Source organism: Perca fluviatilis, chromosome 8 (genome assembly GCF_010015445.1).
Source record: "Perca fluviatilis chromosome 8, GENO_Pfluv_1.0, whole genome shotgun sequence".
Classification (NCBI taxonomy): Eukaryota; Metazoa; Chordata; class Actinopteri; order Perciformes; family Percidae; genus Perca; species Perca fluviatilis.
The window spans coordinates 14,615,028-14,638,090 of NC_053119.1; the positions used below are offsets into that span (position 1 = coordinate 14,615,028).

General features: G+C 42.9%; 2 protein-coding genes across 4 annotated transcripts in view; both read right to left on the reverse strand.

Annotated features, from left to right (window-relative positions):
* Positions 1–2,331, reverse strand: part of LOC120563540 (protein piccolo-like) — a 44,628-nt gene extending 42,297 nt beyond the window's left edge. For all 3 annotated transcript variants that reach the window (XM_039807761.1, XM_039807760.1, XM_039807759.1), the window contains exons 1-2: positions 1,797–2,331; positions 159–1,241 (exon numbers count right to left, since the gene is read on the reverse strand). In XM_039807761.1, coding sequence (XP_039663695.1) covers positions 159–1,241; positions 1,797–2,255 — 1,542 coding nt within the window. In that variant the 5' untranslated portion in view covers positions 2,256–2,331. The remainder of the gene's footprint in view (positions 1–158; positions 1,242–1,796) is intronic.
* LOC120563776 (protein bassoon-like) lies at positions 2,264–17,276 on the reverse strand. Its single transcript, XM_039808184.1, has 12 exons — positions 17,165–17,276; positions 14,402–15,638; positions 13,000–13,827; positions 10,748–11,569; positions 9,697–10,584; positions 8,579–9,481; positions 7,434–8,369; positions 6,305–7,141; positions 5,192–6,019; positions 3,753–4,949; positions 2,531–3,388; positions 2,264–2,284 (listed from the first exon to the last, which is right to left on the reverse strand). Exons 2-12 carry the CDS (start codon positions 15,398–15,400, stop codon positions 2,264–2,266), a joined length of 9,117 nt encoding a protein of 3,038 aa, XP_039664118.1. The 5' UTR covers positions 15,401–15,638; positions 17,165–17,276.
* Between the last annotated feature and the right edge of the window lie 5,787 nt (positions 17,277–23,063).

A 23,063-nucleotide genomic window follows, 5' to 3' on the forward strand; every position in this document is an offset into this window, starting at 1 on the left:
CTCATTGTTGTTCAGTAAAATGAAAATGAGGCAACTCGATTGATAAAATGGAACAGTTTGAGTTGGAAATCGTTAGTGTAAATCAAGGCCAAACCTAAAAAAACTAAAACATTAAAATCAATGTGAAAATTACGTGAAATGAAATGTATTGCACTTACCGCTCCTGTATCAGGCATTGGGTTAAATCCACAAAAGTTGCAGACAGTGTTCTTGCATTCAGTGCACATATTGTAATTGGGAGGATCCTTGGAGCCCACGTTGAGGTCGACCTTACAGAGTGGACAGGTGGACTGGCCTGGTTTGACAGTGACTTGGGAGGCCACTGCAGCCTTGGGAGGCTCTGATGTAGCTGCTTTAGGAGCAACTTGGGTCACTTCTGTGGATTTTGGAGGCTCTGGTGGAACTTTCTCTACTTTGGCCTGTGCTAATGGAGCAGGCTTGGCCTGTTGAGGTGGTTCTGATTTCTTTGCAGCAGGTGGTTTGGAGTCCTTTGCAGGTGGCATCTTGGGAGAAACCGGAGGTGTAGCTTTAGGAGAGATATGGGCTGTAGTGGACATCTTACGTGGAGTAGGTGGTGTAGTTTTAGGTTCCTCCTGAACAGCTGAGGTTATCAACGTAGATGCAGAGCTGAAGATAGAGGAACCAAAACCAAACATCTTTCCAGTCACTGACTCAGCAGGCTTTGCAGCAGCAGGTTGTGTTTTAGGTCCGCCAAGGCCAAAGAAGCCTCCTGAAGCCTGTTTAGCAGGCTGAGCTGGCGGTGGTACAGATTTTGCAGTAGGGGTTGCAGATTTTGAGGGCTGTTGTGGTGGTTTTCCCGCTTGTTGTTTTGCAAGACCTGCATTCACTTGAGAAAGCTGCACTTGTGGGGATTTTTCATCAGGCTGCTGCTTGCCAGCACTATCCTGACCTTGCCCTTGTTCAATACCTGAAAGGACGTGTGTCTTTGGCACAGAACCTCGTCGTGGTGTCTCCGTCCTTTGGACTGCAGTCGGCACTGGAGCCTCAGTTTTGGGGGTTTCTTTTTTCTGTGGCGTTGCTTGAGTTGCCTCTTTTTTGACTGTTGTAGATTCTGTAGACTTCTCCTTTTGGACTAATGTTGGTACATCCTTCTGTTCAGAGCCAAGAGTTGTAAAAATCTTGCTTGGGGAGGGCAGTGGTTTCACTACAGGACCTCCAGTCAGCTCAGATGCTCCTAGGGCTCTCTGCATCTGGCAGTTCAGACAAAGCCATTCTTTTACCTGTAAAAAGTGAAATACAATATACATGGTTAAAAAACAAACAACAACACAGTGTTTTGACAAACCAATGAGCAAATATTTTACAGGACAAATTTAAAGTGATTACAAAAAGAATATTTAACCACATCAAGCATCTTCATGTCACATGCATTTATTCACAGATCTTTAATTAATATTAACGATAATCCTGCCTATTGTAATGATAAAATCTGTTGATTCTCAATACATGTGGGTCTGGCATTTATAATTACTAATATAATGCACAGCATACACCTGCTGAACAAACCATGATGTTAGGAAACCAATGTATGTCAAGTTGTTTTTCAGGGGCAAAGACTTGTGGTATTACAATAAAACTCCTTGTTTTAGCAGTTAAATGCACCTTCAAAATTTTCAGCATCAAATTGAATGTTAGCTATTCAAAACATGCAACTTATTGGTCATTGACCAATATTAAATAGTCATATCAAATCATGAATGGCCACTACCAGGCCCATAAACAATGAATAAAGTCAGATTAAAAGAAAGACAACAATTGTGGGGACAGTGATTTACCTCTGCCACAACTGCCATCGTATTAAATCCACATTGGTTGCAGGCAGTAGTCTTGCATTCTGTGCAGGTGTTGTAGTTAGGAGGATCTTTGGAGCCTATGTTGAGGTCTACTTTACAGAGTGGACAGATGGACAGAACTGCTTTTGAAGCACCTTGGATGTCTGTGGGTGCCTTAGGTGGCGCTGATAAAGCATTGTCCACTTTGGCTTGTACTGTTGAAGGAGTCTTTTCCTGCTGAGGTTTCTCTGTCTTTTTCTCCTCAGTTTTCTGTACAGTGGGTGGCTTAGTGTCCTTTGCAGGTAACGTTTTAGGAGAGGCTGGCGGTGTAGTTCTAGGAGAGACATGAGCTGTTGTGGACATCTTACGTGGAGTCGGTGGTGTAGTTTTAGGTTCATCCTGGACAGCTGAGGTTATCAAAGTGGATGCAGAGCTTAAGAAAGATGACCCAAAGCCAAACATCTTTCCAGTCACTGACTCAGCAGGCTTTGCTGCAGTAGGCTGTGCTTTAGGACTACCAAAACCAAAGAACCTCCCGAGCCTGCTTTGCCCGGGGGGGGGGGGGGGGGGTACCGGGGAAAAAAAAAGGCCCCCTTTTTTGGGTGGGTGGGGGGGTGTTTTTTCTCCTCCCGCTGGCGGGGGGGAAGGAAAAAAAAAAGGGGAGTTTTCAACCTCTGTTTTAGGGAGAGGGGGGGGAAAGGGGGAGGAGGGAAAGGGGGGGGGGGGGGGGGGGGGGCAGGTTTTGGATGCTGTTGTATGGGTGTCTTTCCTGCCTCTGGACCTGATGGAGGAGCAGATATAACAGTAGAAGTCACAGGTTTTGGATGCTGTTGTATGGGTGTCTTTCCTGCCTCTGGACCTGTTGGAGGAGCAGACATAGCAGTAGAAGTACCAGCGTCTGGAGGCTGTCGTGGGGGTGGCTTTATTGCCTCTGGACCTGTTGGAGGAGCAGATATAGCAGTAGAAGTAACAGCGTCTGGAGGCTGTTGTGGGGGTGGCTTTATTGCCTCTGGACCTGTTGGAGGAGCAGATATAGCAGTAGAAGTAACGGCGTCTGGAGGCTGTTGTGGGGGTGGCTTTATTGCCTCTGGACCTGTTGGAGGAGCAGATATAGCAATAGAAGTACCAGCATCTGGAGGCTGTTCTGGGGGTGGCTTTACTGCCTCTGGACCTGTTGAAGGAGCAGATATAGCAGTAGAAGTCATAGCTTTTGCAGACTGCTGTGGGGGTATATTACGTTGTCCTTTGGGTGTCTCTCCAGAAGGCTTTTGTGAAGCCAGTGAAACATCAGTCTTTGTGGTAGTGGATGGAACAGTTTTGTCAGGCAATGAAGCATCTGCAGGGGTATCTTTCTTTGTTTGTCCACTAAGCGCTGGGGATTCAGTTTCTTTGATTGTTGCAACAAGCTCAATTTTGAGTGTGGCTGGTTTATGGATGTCCTCCTGCGAAGTTGACATTGGGGTCTCGTTCTTCTGTGTGGTGGCAGGGACCTCTTTGCTTGGTGAAGGTTGGGGTTTTATCATGGGAAGGCCTAGAGGTTCAGAAGCTCCAAGTGCTCTCTGCATCTGGCAGTTGAGACAAAGCCATTCCTTCCCCTGAAAAACAAACAGAGCATGAGTAACATTCTTTGCATTTTATTACATGTAATAACAAACTCTCAAAACAGCACTTTGTTGTATTGGTCCAAATAACTAATTTGTTTAATTTGAAGGGACAACATAGATTGAAGAAACAAATTTCAATTTCCAATAAAATGTAATTAAAAGGAACAAGGAAAGCCAATTTACAACAAACAATTTTACAGTGCAGTACTTCAATTTAAAAATGCCAACCAAAAATGAAACCTGTGACTCACTAGCCAATGAAAAGAGATAAATCAAAACAATTTTAATAAACTGTCTGCTGACCAGAAATGCTGAATGACAAAATTAATTCTACATGAAGTACTAATTTTATTACCTCTGTTACATTTGACATAGGACTAAATCCACATTTGCTGCAGACGGTGGATTTGCATTCAGAGCAGGTGTTGTAGTTGGGAAGATCTTCAGAGCCCATGTTAAGTTCTGCCTTACAGAGTGGACAAGTAGACCGGCCAACTTTGGGAGCAGCTTGAGAGGCTTCTGGTTTCGCAGAATCTGATGGCTCCACTTTGGCCTGTTCTAATGGAGGAGCCTTGGCCTGCTGAGGTTGGTCTGTTATCTTTTCCGAATGTGGTTTCTGAGCAGAAGGCGGTTTGACCTCCTTTGCTGAAGTCATCTTTGAAGAAACTGGGGGGCTACTCTTTGGAGAAATCTGCGATGATGATATCTTGCCAGAGACTTGAGCTGGGGCAGACATTTTGCGGGAACTGGGTGGTGTTGTGCGGGACTCTTCCTTGACTGCAGATGTTATCATGGTGGATGCTGAGCTGAAGAGAGATGAACCAAATCCTAACATCTTCCCAGTCACAGCTTCAGTTGTTTTTGAGGCAGCACGCTGAGATTTAGGACTACCAAAGCTGAAGAAACCTCCTGATTCTTGATTTGTTGGCTGTTCTGCTGGAGGAGCAGATTTGGCAAGTGATGTTTCAACAGAGTTTGATTCTTTCTCTAGGGCTTTTGGGGGCTGTACTTCATCAGAGGATGTGAGTGGTTGATCAGCAGATTTCTGAACAATTTTAGCTTTCTCCTCTTTCTTTTCTGATATTTCTTTAGGTGCAGGAGAACTTGGTGGAGTGTTATCCTTTTTCTTCTGGAGAGAAGTTTCAACATCTGTGTTGACAGGATGAGCTTGAACTGGCAGTGGTTTATTGAGGGCTGAAACTACTGCTGTTGTCTCTTTGATGGGAGGTGCAGTGGAGGTTGAAACCTCTTTTGCAGGTGTTGAGGCAGTGGTTGATGTTTGGGTAATGTCCAATTGAAATGAGGGTTTAAATTCTTCTTTCATTTGTGGTGCACCTGGTATTGGACTGTCATTCTGTTTTTTGTCTGGCACTTCAGCTTTTTGTGGGGAAATAATGTCTTTCCTTTGATTGGCAGTGGCGTCTTTTGGAGCAAAAACAGGTGGGGGCACTTTGTTGGGTGATGCCTGGGGTTTCTTCAGTGGAGGCACTACTGATTCGGCTGCTGTGAGAGCTCTTTGCATCTGACAAGTCAGACACAACCACTCCTTCATCTAAGGGGAAAAGTTGGAAAACCATATTATTTTGAGTGTGCCTGCAAGACATTAAAGGGTTTGTGTGATGATATAGTTCAGCACAATGAAAGGCAGTATGTATGCATATCTACATTTTATTTTAGGTTCACCACATCATAAATTTTTCGAATACCAATATATATTTAACAGAAAAGTATATAAAATGTAGATATTAAGAATATAAATCATTAATACACACACTTTGAGTGAATCCCACTTACCTCTGACACATTTGGCATAGGGTTAAATCCACACTGGTTACAGACAGTGTTCTTGCACTCGGTGCAGGTATTGTAGTTAGGTGGATCCTTGGACCCCATGTTGAGGTCCACCTTACAGAGTGGACAGGTAGACTGGCCTGGTTTGACAGTGACTTGGGAGGCCTCTGCAGCCTTGTGAGGCTCAGATGGAGCTTTGTCCACTTTAGGTTGGACCAATGGAGGTGTCTTAGTCTGCTGGGGCTGTTCTGGCTTCGTCTGTTGAGAAGCAGGGGATTTGATCTCTTTTGCTGGAGACATCTTGGGAGAAACTGGTGGAGTGGTCTTGGGTTGGTCCTGAACGGCTGAAGTTATCAAAGTGGACGCAGAACTGAAAATGGAAGAACCAAAACCAAACATTTTCCCAGTCACTGCTTCTGCTGGCTTTGCAGCATCGGGCTGAGTTTTACCACCACCAAAACCAAAGAAGCCTCCTGACTCTCGCTGTGTTGCTGCTGTCGCATTACTCTGCTTACGTTCAGTTTGCCTTATCTGGTCTGGTGATTTATTAGGACCTGGTGTTTTCTGGGGCTCCTGCGGCCTCTTCTGAGAAGGAACTGGGCTGGGTTGTTTCTGACCCTCTGGCTTCTTAGCAGCTTCGGCTGTAGCTGGCTGTGCTGTTACAGACGGTTTCCTCTGAGGCGAGTCTTTCTTTTCAGGTTCAGCTGAGCTGATGATGTCTTTATTTTGTGGTTTTGCAGGTATCTGAGAGTGGACAGAAGCAACTCCTTGGGGCTGTGTTGCTCCTAGAGCCCGCTGCATCTGGCAGGTGAGACACAGCCACTCCTTCACCTAAAAATAAGAAAAAAAGTTTAATTATAATCTGTTCAGTAATCTTTGTATAATTATGTTTTATATTTATTTAAGGCAGTATTTTTTTCTGTTATATTGCAGCAGTTATAAATCTAATAACAGTAAAGTAATAATAAACGAAGGCATGCATAATTTTAACACAATGAGGAGCCAGCAAAGGACACTTTCAGAAAAGTAAATGTGGTGTAATTATTTACAGTCTTATAGCAGTCAAATGTAAAATTAAATTTCATTAAGAAATATAGTTGTTTTCTCTAGACTTACCGTTGTTTCATTTGGCATAGGGTTAAATCCACACTGATTACAGACAGTGTTCTTGCATTCAGAGCAGGTATTGTAGTTGGGTGGATCCTTGGAACCCACATTAAGTTCCACCTTACAGAGTGGACAGGTAGACTGGCCTGGTTTGACAGCTACTAGGGAGGCTGCTGCAGCCTTTGGAGGCTCTGATGGGGCTTTGTCCAATTTGGCCTGTCCTGATGGTGTCTTCGTTTGCTGGGATGGCTCTGTTTTCTTCTGCTGCTCCAGCTTCTGGGCACTCGGGGACTGGATTACTTTTGCAGGAGACATCTTGGGTGAAACTGGTGGAGTAGTTTTGGGCTGGTCTTGAACAGCTGAGGTTATCAAAGTAGATGCAGAACTGAAGATGGAAGAGCCAAAGCCAAACATTTTCCCAGTCACTGCTTCTGCTGGCTTTGCAGCATCGGGCTGAGTTTTACCACCACCAAAACCAAAGAAGCCTCCTGACTCTCGCTGTGTTGCTGCTGTCGCATTACTCTGCTTACGTTCAGTTTGCCTTATCTGGTCTGGTGATTTATTAGGACCTGGTGTTTTCTGGGGCTCCTGCGGCCTCTTCTGAGAAGGAACTGGGCTGGGTTGTTTCTGACCCTCTGGCTTCTTAGCAGCTTCGGCTGTAGCTGGCTGTGCTGTTACAGACGGTTTCCTCTGAGGCGAGTCTTTCTTTTCAGGTTCAGCTGAGCTGATGATGTCTTTATTTTGTGGTTTTGCAGGTATCTGAGAGTGGACAGAAGCAACTCCTTGGGGCTGTGTTGCTCCTAGAGCCCGCTGCATCTGGCAGGTGAGACACAGCCACTCCTTCACCTAAAAATAAGAAATAAAAGTTTAATTATAATCTGTTAAATAATTTTTGTATAATGATGTTTTATATTCATGTAAGTCAGTGAGTATTTTTTCTGATTTATTTCAGCAGTTCTTATAAATCTAATAACAGTAAAGTAATAATAAACAAAGGCATGCATAATTTTAACACAATGAGGAGCCAGCAAAAGACACTTTCAGAAAAGTAAATGTGGTGTAATTATTTACAGTCTTTGAGCAGTCAAATGTAAAATAAAATTTTAAAAAGAAATATATTTGTTTTCTCTAGTCTTACCACTGTTTCATTTGGCATAGGGTTAAATCCACACTGATTACAGACAGTGTTCTTGCATTCAGAGCAGGTATTGTAGTTGGGTGGATCCTTGGAACCCACATTAAGTTCCACCTTACAGAGTGGACAGGTAGACTGGCCTGGTTTGACAGCTACTAGGGAGGCTGCTGCAGTCTTTGGAGGCTCTGATGGGGCTTTGTCCAATTTGGCCTGTCCTGATGGTGTCTTCGTTTGCTGGGATGGCTCTGTTTTCTTCTGCTGCTCCAGCTTTTGGGCACTAGGGGACTGGATTACTTTTGCAGGAGACATCTTGGGTGAAACTGGTGGAGTAGTTTTGGGCTGGTCTTGAACAGCTGAGGTTATCAAAGTAGATGCAGAACTGAAGATGGATGAGCCAAAGCCAAACATTTTTCCTGTCGCTGACTCTGCTGGCTTTGCAACATTGGGTTGAGTTTTACCACCACCGATACCAAGGAAGCCTCCTGACTGTTGCTGTGTTGCTGCCGTGGCATTACTCAGCTTACGTTCTGTTTGCCTATTTGTTACTGGCTTTGCAGGCTTTGCAGCATCAGGTTGGCTAGCTTGATCTGGAGGCTTCTGTGGACCTGTCTTCTGTCTTTCCTGTGGTGGTTTATGATCAGGTGCTGGGCTGGCCTGTTTTAATGGTGCACTAGGAGCTTCAGATTTGCCTGACTGCACTGATGGTGTAGACTGTTTTCTCTGTTGTGATACTGGTTCTGAGGTCTCCTTTTGTACAGTAGGGCCTGGACTGTCCTTCATTTGAGGTGTAGTTGGTTTGGAAGAATCCTTCAACTGGACTGCAGCAGGTGAAGGAACTTCACTGGGTGATGTTTGGGACTTCAATGTGGGTGGTCCTGGAGGCCCAGATGCTCCAACTGCTCTTTTCATCTGACAGTTAAGACATAGCCACTCTTTTACCTAAAATACAGTAGACACCAGTTATGTGTTGCTTTAGAATTGGGTATTGCAGTAACTCACATCAACTTTTAAAGGAACAGACCCTTCAAAACTGCAATAAAGGTCAAGGTTGTAAAAAGGCCACACATTACAGATCAACAAACAGATATAGTGTAAATGCATATAGTATATTAAGAAATGTTTTCTTGTTTATGTATTTATTCACTTACCTCTCCTATAGGCATTGGGTTAAATCCACATTGCATACAGACAGTTGCATTGCACTCAGTGCAGTTGTTGTAGTTTGGAAGGTCCTTGGAGCCGATGTTAAGCTCAGCCTTACACAGTGGGCAGGTGGCCTGGCTTGCATTAGAAGATATTTGGGAGATTGTTGCAGCTTTTGGAAGCTGTAAAGGAGCTTTGTCCTCTTTGCTTTGGTGGGATTGTTCTGGCTTCTTCTCCTGCTCTGGTTTCTGAACAAGAATTTTGGGATCTCTTGCTGGCGACATTTTCGGAGAAACTGTTGGTGTACTTTTTGGAGAAGTCTTGGGCACAGCAGACATCTTGGGAGAGACTTGTGCTGGTGAAGACATCTTACGAGAGCCTGGTGGAGTAGTACGTGATTCGTCCTGAGCAGATGATATCAAAGTTGATGCTGAGCTGAAAATGGAGGAACCAAAGCCAAACATCTTCCCAGTCACAGACTCTGTTGTTTTCAAAACATCAGGCCCTGTTTTAGGACCACTCAAGCCAAATAGGTGTTGTGATTCCTGTTTTGTATCTGGGGTGACCTTACTCTGTTTTAGTTCAGGTTGACTTGCCTGGTAGGTTGGTTTCTGAGAACCTGATGCCCCCCGGATATCGAGAGGAGTTTTCTGACCAGGAGTTGGGCTTGCCTGTGTGTGAGGTTCTGGTTCTTTAGCAGCCTTAGTTGCTTTTGTTACTGCTGCAGCCTGTGTCTTCTGAGGAGAACCTAGTGTGGGACTCCCCTTCTTTTGAAAAGTATCAGGCACTCGAGTCTCCATCATTGAAGGTGCATCCGATTTCAATAACTCCATCTTTTGAGGTCCTGTGAGTTCAGATGCACTAAGAGCTCTCTGCATCTGGCAGTTCAGGCATAACCATTCATTTACCTGCAAAAAGAAAATATGTTGAATTAAATAAAGGACTATTTACAACACCTGCATGCATTCACTTATCTATGTCAAAAATGTACTTTATAGAGTTTATTGTGTATTCCTGTTCAATAATGTTACATATAGACATGTTACTTATACTTATCATAATTTTGTATTGTATTGTAATTTGAAAGTGTATTGGGGGATTTTGTCATCTTTGCTCTTATTACCTCTGATACATTTGGCATTGGATTAAATCCACATTGGTTACAGACAGTGTTTTTGCATCCAGTGCAGTTGTTATAGTTGGGAGGTTCCTTGGAGCCAAAGTTGAGTTCCACCTTACAGAGTGGACAGGTAGATTGGCCTGCTGTGCGAACAGCTGGGGAAGCAGCTCCATCCTTTCTAGGCTCTGTCTGTCTGACTTGTGGTGATGGAGAGGTCTTGGACTCAAGCTTCTTCTCTTGCTCTTGTTTCTGAGCAAGAGGTGATTTGGTTGCCTTCACTGCAGACATCTTGGGAGAAACCGGTGGTGTTGTTTTAGAATCGTCTTGGACAGGTGTATTTATCAAAGTGGATGCAGAACTGAAGAGGGATGAACCAAAGCCAAACATTTTTCCACCCAGTGATTCAGCAGGGTTTGCAGCATCAGGTTGAGGTTTAGAACCACCAAATCCAAAGAAACCGCCAGATTCCTCTTGTGTAGTTGAGGTAGTATTACTCTGCCTACGTCCAGTTTGACTTGTCTGGTCTTGAGGTTTCTGAGGACCTGTCTTTTGGCCCTCCTGTGGAGTTTTATGACCAGGAGCTGGGGTGACCTGTTTCTGACGTTCTGGTCCTTTCAAGACTTCAGCTTTTGCTGGCTGCTTTGCTGGCTGCTCTGCTGGTGTTGGTGGTTTGGAACCTGGTGCAGATGTCTCCTTTATTTTAGATTCTGCTGGTGTTTGAATGTCTTTCTTTTGAGGTTTATCTAGTGAGGGAGTTTCCTTATTTTGGGCACTGGCAGGTACAGGGACTTTATTTGGTGATGCCTGTAGTTTTATCATTGGAGTTCCTGGAGGCTCAGATGCTCCTAGTGCTCTCTGCATCTGGCAGTTGAGACATAACCACTCCTTCACCTATTAGAGCAAAGAGTTAAGTAAGATTTAGATTAATATTGATGTATGTATACAATGGAAAGTATTTTACTTCTAAAAATATATTATTTACATTATTTATAAAAATGACAATGCGACAATCATTATTCAAGTGTATTCTGAATCTACAGTACTCTTGTCTTACCTCTTTAACATTTGATATGGGATTAAATCCACATTGGTTGCAGACAGTGTTTTTGCACTCTGTACAGGTGTTGTAGTTGGGAGGATCTTTAGAGCCCACATTGAGTTCCAGTTTACAGAGAGGACAGGTAGACTGGCCTGCTTTGGAAACAACTGGGGAAGCAGATGCTTTCTTTGGCGGCTCTTTGTCCGCTTTCTGCTGTACTGATGGAGGACCCTTGGCCTGCTGGGTTTGTTCTGGTTTCTTCTCCTGTTCTGGTTTCTTGACAGTTGGGGAATTAGAGTCCTTTGGAGGAGGCATTTTGGGAGAAAGTGGCGGTGTAGATTTGGGCTCATCTTGAACAGCTGAGGTTATCAAAGTAGATGCAGAACTAAAGATGGAGGAACCAAAACCAAACATCTTCCCAGTCACTGCTGGCTTTGCAGCGTCGGGCTGACTTTTAGGACCACCAAAACCAAAGAACCCTCCTGACTCTTGCTGTGTAGCTGCAGTAGCATTTCCCTGCTTATGTGCACCTTGGCTTGTCTGGTCTGGTTGTATCTGAGGACCTGTCTTCTGGCTGTCCTGAGGTGTTTTCTGACTAGGAGCTGGGCTGACCTGTTTTAAACTGTCTGGTCCTTTAGCAGTTTCAGCCTTGGCTGGTTGTGCTGTGGGTGTGGATAGTTTTCTCTGAGGAGAGCCTGGTGCAGAAGTCTTTTGTAGTGCAGGCTGTGCTGGAGTAGTTTTTTTAAATGAGGAATTGACCAAAGATGTGTCTTTTTGGGGTTCAATTTCGCCAGCAGCTCGTTTCACCTGGCAGTTTAGACAAAGCCACTCCTTTCCCTTAAAAACACAAGAAATAAACAAATTATACATGTATATGTTTGAATGATAACAAATAAGAATGAAAGCTCTAAACTAATAATAAAATAAAGAAGCTAGGAGGTGAGGTTTCCTATTCTGAACAGAAAACACACACACACAACGCAAATAATCATGGAATACAGTGAGCAGACTCTGTATATGGCTACAGCAATTTAGATGAGACAGAATTGGGTTGCTTCAAATATTGGGACTGATGAGGCATAATGTAATCTTGTTAAGCTTCATGATGTGAGAAAGACACAACCTAGCTTAGTCCTTGTTGGTGCTTTTGGTAACATTCACTATTTACCACAGTATTTAAGAAAATTGCATATCAGATGTGTGTATTTAATTAAATGTGTTCAAACAAGTAAGCCAAGTGACAGTACTGTCAATGTTTCAGTGGTTTAGACTATACATGTTAAAACATCCACTTTCACAGAGTGCTTGCAAAATGCACAGACTGATTTCTCCATTCTGATCTTGGTTCACCAATGTTTTAGCTATACGTTTACAGTAAGCAGCATCACAAGATCACATAGCCTTGGGCTGTCCTTGTCAATGTAGCCTACTTATTGCACACTGAATTACAGAGTCAAGTGTCAAGTCATGTGTGCTTCAGTATGCCATGTCCATTTACCTTGTATGTGGTATTCCCTACAAGACAATCCCCATGAGGTATGTGTGTGTGTGCGTGTGCGTGTGTGTGTGCGTGTCTGTGTGTGTGTGTGTGTGTGTGTACAACCTTTAAAGTAACGCATTTCTTTCTCTAAAAACCAGAAACAGTATTCAACACAGTCAACAAAAAGCTGAAGAATCATTGATCAATTCTCTTTAAATTCTATATGTAACCGCGCATTACTGGTAACGTTGTTAGCCTCCAAAAACTTCATTATTATCTTCTTTTTTTTACATTGAAGAGCTGTAAGACTAAAGGGAAAGACACCAGAGTCATGTGGATTTGCTTTTGTATGAGAGTGTAGCCCTCGTATGCCAGGTCTGGACAAAGGGTCTGAACCAAAGCTGTCTCACTGTTTAGAGAGGTAAGTAGGATATAGAATGAATATTGCTTCATAGCTTTGCAACTTCAGTCAGAGGATTGGACATTGACAGCATTCACAGGTCTGCCCAGAAAAAAACAAAGATAAAAAACACTCCAGTTTGGATTCAGTTTGTATCTGTTTGGTGTAACGTATTTGTTCATACATTTTCATGAGAAAAAAATCATTTCTAAAGCATGCCACTGTCATAAACTGCACTTGAACTCAAACTGACTAACTTAAAAAAGAATGCTGTCATGTCATTCATTTATTTAAATGAATTACACCATTTGGGAATAACCCTCCAAACAATGAAATGAAAAGCACCCACTCTGACCATGAAAAGTGAACCTAATAGCTGTGTCTTACCTTACTGACATTTGGCATTGGGATAAATCCACATTGGTTGCAGACAGTGCTTTTGCATCCAGTGCAGGTATTGTAGTTGGGAGGATCCTTCGAGCCCATATTGAGCACCACCTTACAGAGTGGACAAGTGGATTGACCTCCTTTAGGAACATTGTGGGAGGCAGCTGCTGTTTCTGCCTTTTCAGTCTCTGGTGAAGCTTTTTCCACTGTGACCTGTACTGGATGAGCCTTTGCTTGCTGGGGTTGCTCTTGTTTCTTGTCTTGCACTGACTTTTGGACAGTAGCTGGTTTGGTCTCCTTTGTAGACTGCATCTTGGGAGAAACTGGTGGTGTGATTTTAGGTTCATCCTGAACAGCTGAGGCTATCAAGGTAGATGCAGAACTAAAAATGGAGGAACCAAACCCAAACATCCCTCCAGGCTTTGCAGCTTCAGTTTTAGAACCGCCAAAGCCAAATAAACCTCCTGACTCCTGCTGGGCACTGCTTTGCTTGCGTCCAGTTTGACTAGTCTGGTCTGGTTTTTGAGACCCTGATGTTCTCTGGGTCTCAGGAGTCATTTTCTTAACAGAAGCTGGGCTGGCCTGTTTTTGACTTTCTGGTACTTTGGCAGCTTCACCCTTGGATGGCACTTTTTCTGATGTAGACTGCAATTTCTGAGGTGAACCTGGTGATAACATCTCTTTTTTGACGGGTGCAGCAGGAGATAGTGTCTGGTTTTGAGCAGCAGAAACTTTGTTGGGTGTTGGCTTTTTCATGGAAGGTCCTGGTGGTTCAGAAGCTCCTTGAGCTCTCTGTATCTGACAGGTAAGACAGAGCCACTCACGTCCCTATACAAAAAAATAAAACAGATACATACATTTTGACAACGTTAACACATTTATGCACACAATGTACAGGAAAAAACATACAGTTCACAATAATTGTGAAGCGGCATTACAAATTAATGTTATACCTTATAACATTGAATAACTTCAACAACAATTTAACCATGCCAATGCAATTAATTAATTGTTAATTGAGACTGAGAAAGGTGTTGCTTTTTGTATAATAATTAGTACAATATGAATATATGGGGCAGTGTGTAATTGTAAGTCTAAATCATATATGCAGTAAAGATCATGTTGAATAAACTTCATCAAACACATGTGCCTGTACATTGTGTCAATGACAATAAAATGTAACTGAATTTAATTGAATCAATAAAGACTGCACTACTATGACTGCACTGTATAGCAAAATCCTTTTCTAATTTCCAACTGTCAATCGAAGAGAACCATATTAATAGCTAAAGATATTTACTGAAATATATAACTTACAGACATTAAGTACATGCACATTTAGTGCATTTAGTGAAAATATTAAATATATGATACATAAGCAAAATATTAAGCCACTACTTACATCAGAGTCTGGAGGGCTGAAGCCACACATGCTGCACACTTCAGTTTTACACTGTGTACAGGTTTTATGATTAGGTGGTTCCTTTGTGTGCATATTAAGCTCTGTTGTCTTACACACTGGGCAAAGGGACTTAGCTAATGCTTTTGACTGAGATCCGACTTTGGTTGGTCCCGGTGATGAAGACGCTGCCCGGGACATGCCAGGTGTACCAGGTCCCTTAGGGCCTTGTTGCTGAGGCCCAGGTTTATCAGAGGACTGCTGCTGGGGTGTAGTCCTGAAGCCTTGCTGTTGTTGTCCCGCCTTAGATGAGCCCTGTTGTTGCTGTGCCACTTTAGGGTAACCATCTTGCTGTGAAAGTTTAGGTGAGCCCTGTTTTTGTCCTACTTTCGGTGACCCTTGCTGTGAGCCAGTTTTTTGTGACCCAACCTTTGTGGACTCTTGCATCCCAGTCTTTGCAGGTTGTTGTTGCTGTGCACCAGTCTTAGCAGGCCCTTGTTGCATCCCTGTCTTAGGTGGAACCTGTTGTGTTGATGCCTTTGGAGATCCTGGTTGAGCTCCACTCTTAGTCACAATATGTTGTTGAGCTCCAGGCTTAGGTGAACCTTGCTGTGGTGGGTCCTTAGGTTGATTTTTTTGTGGCTGTCCTTTAAGCTGGTCTTCAGGCTGTGTCCCTTCCTTTGGAGCAGCTTGTTGCCCACTGGGCTTGTTTGGGGAACCAGCCTGTCCATTCCCATGCAGCTGTGGTGATCCTTGTTTAGGAAGAGGCTGGCCCTTTTGCATAGGTGGGCCCTGGCCTGATTTTTGGGGTCCATGCGGTTGTTGAGGGCCTTTGTCAGGACCTACTCCTGGCTGCTGTCCTCCAGATGGTGTCCCCTGCTGGGAAGGGGCTTTCTTATTCTTGTCCCCCTCCCCATCATCTCCAAATAAACCAAACTTATTCACAGCAGAGGACACAGCATTGAGGGGGTTGGCCCCGCTAAGGAATTTAGAGGAAAACATAGTTGCGTCTTCCTCCTCCTCCTCCTCCTCTTCCTCCTCCTCCTCCTCCTCCTCGCAGGAGCTGGTATCTACAGGACTGTCGGAGTCAGAGCAAGAGCTGTCTCCTCTCTGTCCTGGCTCTCCGGCAGAGGCCTGGGGGGGGGCTGGGGATGGAGCTGTGGAGAGGGCATCTACAGCCCCACTGCTGCTGGTGCTGCTCCCTGGGCTCTCCTCTGGCTCACCATCTACATCAGACTTCCTAAATGCATGAGAAACAGACAAAGAGGAAGAGTGAGATGACAGGGAACAAGACAAAAGGGAGGGATAGTAAAAGAGAGCATGCACATTTGTGAACCACATGTGCAGTACTGTCTGAGCCAATGCTGGTAAACAAAATAAAAACCTGCTGCAACAGCGTACTAAAGTATAATGGATGCAGAAGAGAAATAATATCACTCATCCACCGATTCACTGTCTAAGGTGGGTTTTTGATCCTGTTTATACATGTTGGGACATAATTGTAGTCTCTAATAACTCCACTCAGGAGAGCATCAGTGAATTACATAATATCATTTGGTTTACTCATCTTTATCTAAATCCATAATCTGCACATTTCATAAGAGAGGAATTTACATTTGAATACACTGTAAATGTGAAGAAAACGCATCTGTAATACACCACAGTGCTGGATAAATAAAACTGACTTCCATCCCGGCTGAAACGATTATTATTTTCAAAGCAATTGTCGCCTCTATACAAAGAAAGCCATCAATGATTCAGCCTCACTTTGATTACGGTAACTCCGCTCCGACTGTTGCTTTCAGGACCATGGACAGGGTCAGAAACCTTAGAGATCCCTTTCAAGCCGGCAATACAATACAGACCAATGTGCAATACAGGAGGCGGATATCGCTCTCAATAGACCGTACTACTACAAACCAAATTCAAATAATCATTCAATGTGGACTCACAGGTTGCAATTTGTCTTCCACCGTCATGGAATTCGACTTTCTCCGCTACTCGCATCCTCGGGATTCCATGTCATTCATCACCACAATAGCACAGAGTGTCGGGCAGTGAGAAATCTCATGCAGGGCATGTTTTACACCAGCAAGACGAGTAAACACTGGAAATCTAGAGCTCTCTCTGGAGAAACTGCAGGCACATCCGGGTAGGGGGCAGTCAAATAATGCATGGGAAGTGAATACTGATACTTTCCTTACAAAAAGCAAAAGCAACATCATGGGCAGTAAGGGATGAGCAATTATTTACATATATATATTTATATATATATTTAATGTGTACTACGCTTAGCCCAGCGGCAGTACGGTTCACCCAGAGGAGGTTTAGTGGATGTGTCCACAGCGTTTTACCGTAATGAAAAAGCAGCATGCATTACGCCCGACCACTCTAAACCCGATAACATGTAGTCCGCAGAGGGTATGAGGTGATGACAGCTCCGTGCACACGGGTGAGCGCAGATTTAAAAAAAACAAAAAAAACACATTATCACCTATTTGTTTGCCCTTGAAAAGGATTATCTTCAAATATCGGAACAGACTAATTGTTGTACAATCCACGATGATTTGAAACCAGCATGAATAAGCGAGGAAACCCACCAAAAGCCATGTCATCGGTGGCATTTCCCGAAATACCATCTGTTCTCCGGTCCGTGTCCCCCCTACTCATCTCCTCCCTTCCTGTAGCCGAGCATCCTTCACCCTCCACGGTCACAATGTCAAACACTGAAGCGCGCTATTCCAGTGAAAGCGAAGTAAATTGTACCTTCATCAACAGCAGATCTGTGTCCCCATCCTCGCTCAAAGCTCCTCGGATATCCCCTGTCAGCGTCTGTCTGATCTCCGAGGGATGGAGGGCACAGGGCATAGAGAGCGATCAGCATCCACTCCGCCTCCCACCCCAGTGCGCAGGCGCCGCATCTGACAGGTGATCACAATATATATCACGCACGGAAATTGAAATTAAAGGGGACAAGGCGATTTATTTCCCCGGATTGACGTGTGATCACCGTCGAAGACCTTAGGATTTACCCTCCTGCGAGATATGTATTTTACCAGCGGCCGTTGACTTATTTGAAATGTCACTGGACCATGACAGCGATTTCTGACGTATTCAGTTTGCTTTGAATTCCATTTCGCATGAGTATTTCTGTATTTACTATATGCAGATAATTGTTTTAAAACACCATCATCTATTAGGATGCTCACTTTCTTTTTCTGTTTTATGCTTGAAATAAATTAACACATAGCACTAGGCAAAGTATAGTCCATCTACCGATTGATTCTAGACACCTCCAAATAAAAAATATTTCCAAATACTTAGATCCATGTATTCAGGTGTGGGTACAGTTGCATGCCAGGTCATCTCTCAAAATGAGCTGACCATGTGTCCCCTTTGTTTTTATGAAAACATTTTGTCTATACCTCATATGATCCAACAAGAAATGTTGTCATCCAGACACCGATAGATCATATATCTCCGGCTTGCATATCTTAAACATCATCCATCCGTCAAACCTGTCTAAATACGAGCACAACCCATTTCAGCAGAAATCAATACATCTCAGAACTGTCATTAAAATTGCCTTTTCATATTTCTTTGTCTTTGCCAGTTTCGCAAACCTAATTGCTCCATCCATTTAGACTTGCCTCCAGACCTGCTACACCAGGCACACTATGCTGGGTATAATCCACACAGCTTCCAGTTTCAGACATCAGTCAATACATTTGTGAAGCAAAAGGCAAAAACCAAATGCATTCTGGACTAGATGCATTTCCTAAGTATGCAGCAATTCTTCCACTGTGCATACACCGTCTAGACATTTCCTCATGGGCCTGAATTAATGCTTTTTGCTGTTGGTTGCAATTTAGTTTATAGAATACGTAATGGAAATGTAGGTAATAGGAAGTGAACACCCATTGGCACAAAGCACCTCTTCAGTCCTGGCTTTGTTATTCTGGCATACGTCCCACAAGAGTTTTTCTACGAAGCAGATGTGATGTGAAGAGACAATCTGGGCAATCTTATCCTGTGCCGCTGTCAGAGTGATAACAAACTAGCTGGCTTTCTTCTTTTCTTCTTCCAGCTCAAGTCCAGATGAATAGACATGCTGAGACTTCTATCCAACCATGAACTGACCACAATCCTTGAAAAACATTAGTATTCTAACACAACTCTGTAGAATGTGAAATTTGGTTAAGAAAACTCATCTAATATGAACAGCACAATATACTTATATACACTTCCTGTGAATCGGTTGACAGATTACAAACTGGCGGTTTAGAAAACCTGATAATAGCAAGAGGAAAATTCACCACAAAATAGGGAAAATGATTCTCACCTCCACAGATCCACCTTCTGCCATAAGAAAGATATTTCACCAGCAATGATTAGTTACCAACAAAGGAAGGGATTTATCTAGAATTTTTGAACAGAAACAATGCACCCCCCACCCACCCCCACAGTCACATGCAAATCTACACACAACATACAATTGATGAATTCCTATTCAGTACGTGGTAAGCATGAGTGAGAAGTGTGGGAGAGCAAGTGGTGTGTGGGCGTGTGGAAGAGTTACGTCATGCGTGATGTGTGAGAGGCAGACTCGGTCTCTCTTTGGAAAGTGCCAGATTTGGCTTCATTGCAGACACACACACACACACACACAGGATACATTCATCAGCACAATCTCCATCTGGGGATATAGGCTTTGCAGTGGGCTCGTACATGGTCCGGAAATCCTTTTAATAATCTTAGACTGCTTATATCTACCTCATCCACACAATCTGGTACTTGGAAATCTTTTTGGTAGACATAATAAGTGATGACCCTCTTCCTGTTTCGGTGAAGTATCAGAATAGAACTGATGTCAATGCAGGCCTACAGCACAGTTCTTAGATGCTGCTACTCTTAATCTGGTGGGAGAAGTAACTGTATGTTTTCTCCAACCCATGGGCCTCTATAAATTCTGAGAAAAATATGCAACTGCCGGTTCTTTTTTTTAAACACATGACAGTAAACAAGCAGCTGTATAAAAATGTTTTTGATATTGTTAAACTGCTTTCATGCTGTTCCACAAGTGAGTCGTGTTTGTCAGTCAACAATATTATGTAAGACTGTAAGACAGCAGGCAATCACCAGATGCGGCACCATCATGTTCTTTTCTTTTGATCTCTCCCCGCTTGTCAGTTTTAATGCAATAACGACAATCTCCTCTGTCACCATGCTTTTCTCTCCCACGCACTTTCTGATAACGCCAGACCAGACTTAAATCCCGCGCTCACACAGCTGAAGCATCATAGACTTTAACAGCATCGCTAGGAGAACCCCGAAATGAATTGCATGCTCTCGTATGAGGAGTGAAAAGAATTCAAGCTGCTCATGGGAAACAATTTGAAAAGGTAGAATATTAAAACATGTTTCACCTGTGGGTTTCTTTCGTCTGGCTTTACGTGTTTAGTAAGTCAATTCACATGAGGGACTGATATAAAATTACGATCAAAGCCCCTTTTTAATATCAGTTTTTTCCCAATTCCTTTCCATTCAAGCAGATTCCCCATTGAAACAGACAAGAGATGATTAGCATTAGCGACTCTTCCTCCTCTGTGGTGTGATTTAGCAGTTCTAATATCCATTAGGACTGCTAACTTACAATCACACAAAGCCTACTTTAATTTACCAGAAGCATGTAGTAATATGTTATGGTATACAGTCACACATTTGGCATCAACATCTAGAAAAGGTACGGCTAGCATTTGATATAAAGAATGAATATTAACGATGAGGAGTGCTAGGATAGAGTGTAACCTGTTAAATGAAAGGCCTTTAAGCTTGTCTAAAATTGTGTGTTTCAGTTAACATTTAAATGAAGCACACATTAACTCCAGTACATATGCATGACTGAAATTGAAAGCTGATCTCCATGAGTAGAGACCTATCCTGTTTAAGGTTCAGGTGTCTGAAGCATATATATATAGAGAAAGAGAGGTGGGGTACATCCTGGACAGGTCCCCAGTCCATCACACAGCCCAAACAGACAAATACATTCACATCGCCTTGGGGTAGTTTAATTTGTGCCGCACCTAGCTGCAAGTCTTTTAACTGTGGGAAGTAACGCACATAGCTTTGAATCCAAGAGGCAGCAGTGCATACCATTAAGCCACATAGCAGCCGTGCATGGGAAAACCCCAGAGTCCATTAATGCTAACCAATGATGTACTTCTCCCTGAATTCCATTTTCCAAGTCGTTAATATAGACATGAGGGCATGTCCCATCTGACAGTTGACCAGGTGCCTCTGTGGTTCTCCCCTTGCAGCATTACCCCCCTGCTCACTAACGCATACACCATTAGAAAGACATCACATTTAAAGAGCATTTGTATTCTCCTCTGCACAATCGAGCCTGTTCCCAGCACCCACACCCACACACACACCTATCTTTCTCTCTCCCTCTCTTCCTCTATGTGGCTCTCTCATACACAAACACACTCAAACAAACAGAGCTCAGAAGCAGTACTTATCTCGCTCTCATTTTAATTAAGCCGACACACTGGAGCATAATGCTGCCTAGCTGTTTCTAACTCCCTCAGCTGTAATTCTCATGGATGAGACTGCAACTTACACAACAACAATAACAATAACCAGTCACTTACAAATTCCTGAAAAAGTGTTTTAGTCAAGGAACTAGTTTGCAAAAAAGACACACCTCTGACGTTGACCCTTGAGGAAGGCAAAGCAGTTTTTCCCCGGCATGGTTTTCTCTGGGGCAGAGCCGGAGCGGTGTGGAGCAGTAACCTGCATGGAGGTGTATTACTGTCCTCTCTAGGTCTTTAGGCCTCTGTGCCTGTGTGTTTGGCAGGGTCACCATGTAATCTATACAGTAACCTGATCGCACACACTTTGCCAGTGTCATTAAATTTACATATCTGCCCCAAGGAGGGGGAAATATGCACTCACAACACTACTCTCTAGATGGTACCATAAGACCGGTGGAATGCACCAAAATGACAAATGGAAAAAGAAAGTGGACAGTTGATGAATTGGTTTTAAAGTGTGACATTTAGGACTAAGTATACTGACATTTGTATTATGTGAGCTAACATATTGTTTGCATCATATTAATTAGAAATATATAAAGCCAATATACATACATTTTTTAAATATAGTAATACTAATTATGTATATATATAAAATAATGAAAAATTAAGTTGATAATACACATTAATTGTATTAATATAGTAATACTATATACTGTACTATATTAAATATATAATATTATAATATTATATATATATATATATATATATATATATATATATATATATATATATATATATATATATATATATATATATATATATATGTGTGTGTGTGTGTGTTATTCACAGACTGATTGAAGCCAGTACTTTGTCACACATTATAAATGTTCCACTAATGTAATTGACTGATAACTTGATTGCATTAAAATGGGCATGATACGCAGGTAGAGTTACCAAGCCTTGGCAGTCTGCTGTGTGTCCCTAGGGAGCATGGTTTGTGCTGTGCATTCTCCCTCTCTTATTCTGCATCACGCCAGAACACTGCCCATGTCTTTAAAGCCACCCAGTCTTTTTTCCTGACGAGTGACCACAGCTATCTCCCATACTAAAAATACTCTTAAAGGAGCAGTGTCCACAAGGCATCAGTACACCCTTATCGCCTCTTCCCCTATTCTTATCTCGCTTTTTCCACCAGCCCCTCCCTTGGCTGCCATGTCATAGGAGAATTCTATGGATAACACAGTTCACGCCCCTAAATCCTACAAATCAGTGAGCAGGAAATCACTGCTGATCAGAGTCAGATTGGCAAAAGAGAGAAGGTTGGGTGAGAACAAAAATGAGAGTGTAAATAAGAGGCTAAGGGACAAAAATACATTTGATAATGGAAATGAGGACACTAAATTGATAAATGCCATAAAGATAAGAAGGAAATGTCATTGGCAGATTTGAGGACAGGAATGGAGTGGGGAAGGAGTCTCAACGATGCTGATGTAAAGGGAGGGAAATGTGGCAGAGCTACAGATGCTTCAGTGCTCATGTAAGCATTTATTGGAACTGGCAATATCCTGGAGTTAAAAGTCTCTCTTCCATCAGACATATCTTGCCATTAATAATCTCTAATACTAAGGTTATGGGAAGTGCACACATCTGCATTCTGTTCTCAGCAATGCTCTCCACTTATAATGGCAGAGTGGATAAGCCTCTGAAATACTCATGTGACAGAAAACGTTTCCACCCTACCACTGAATAGATAAAACCATAATGGTTGTCGGTATGCAGTCAGAGGTGTATTGCTTTTTGGTGAATGGTGTTGTTTGCTGTTCGACAGGAAGATGAACTTCAGAATGTTTGTTGAGGTGCTGTGATAAGGTCTAGACAGCAGGCTGTATATAATTGAAGAGGTGTAAAAGAAGATGGGGTTTTAGACTACCAGAGGACTCCTGTCTCCAGTGTAAAGTGTCAGAGGTGAACCTTGCTCAGTAACAGGCAGGTACAGTACCCATAGTGCATAAAGGTTTACGTAGTGCATAAAGGAGTGCACTTTTCAAGGTTTGAAATTTGTGTTTCTATTTCAGTGCAAGTTAAGATGTATGAACCAGTTTGTTTAGGCTTTTCATCATATCTGA

Bases quoted from the DNA above. Each gene is read 5' to 3' on its own strand.
- LOC120563776 (XM_039808184.1), bottom strand. From the start codon at position 15,400: ATGTTTTCCTCTAAATTCCTTAGCGGGGCCAACCCCCTCAATGCTGTG. The intron at 13,828-14,401 runs GTAAGTAGTGGC...TTTTTTGTATAG, and splicing joins TCAGCCCTCCAGACTCTGAT to GGACGTGAGTGGCTCTGTCT. The intron at 6,020-6,304 runs GTAAGTCTAGAG...TCTTATTTTTAG, and splicing joins CTATGCCAAATGAAACAACG to GTGAAGGAGTGGCTGTGTCT.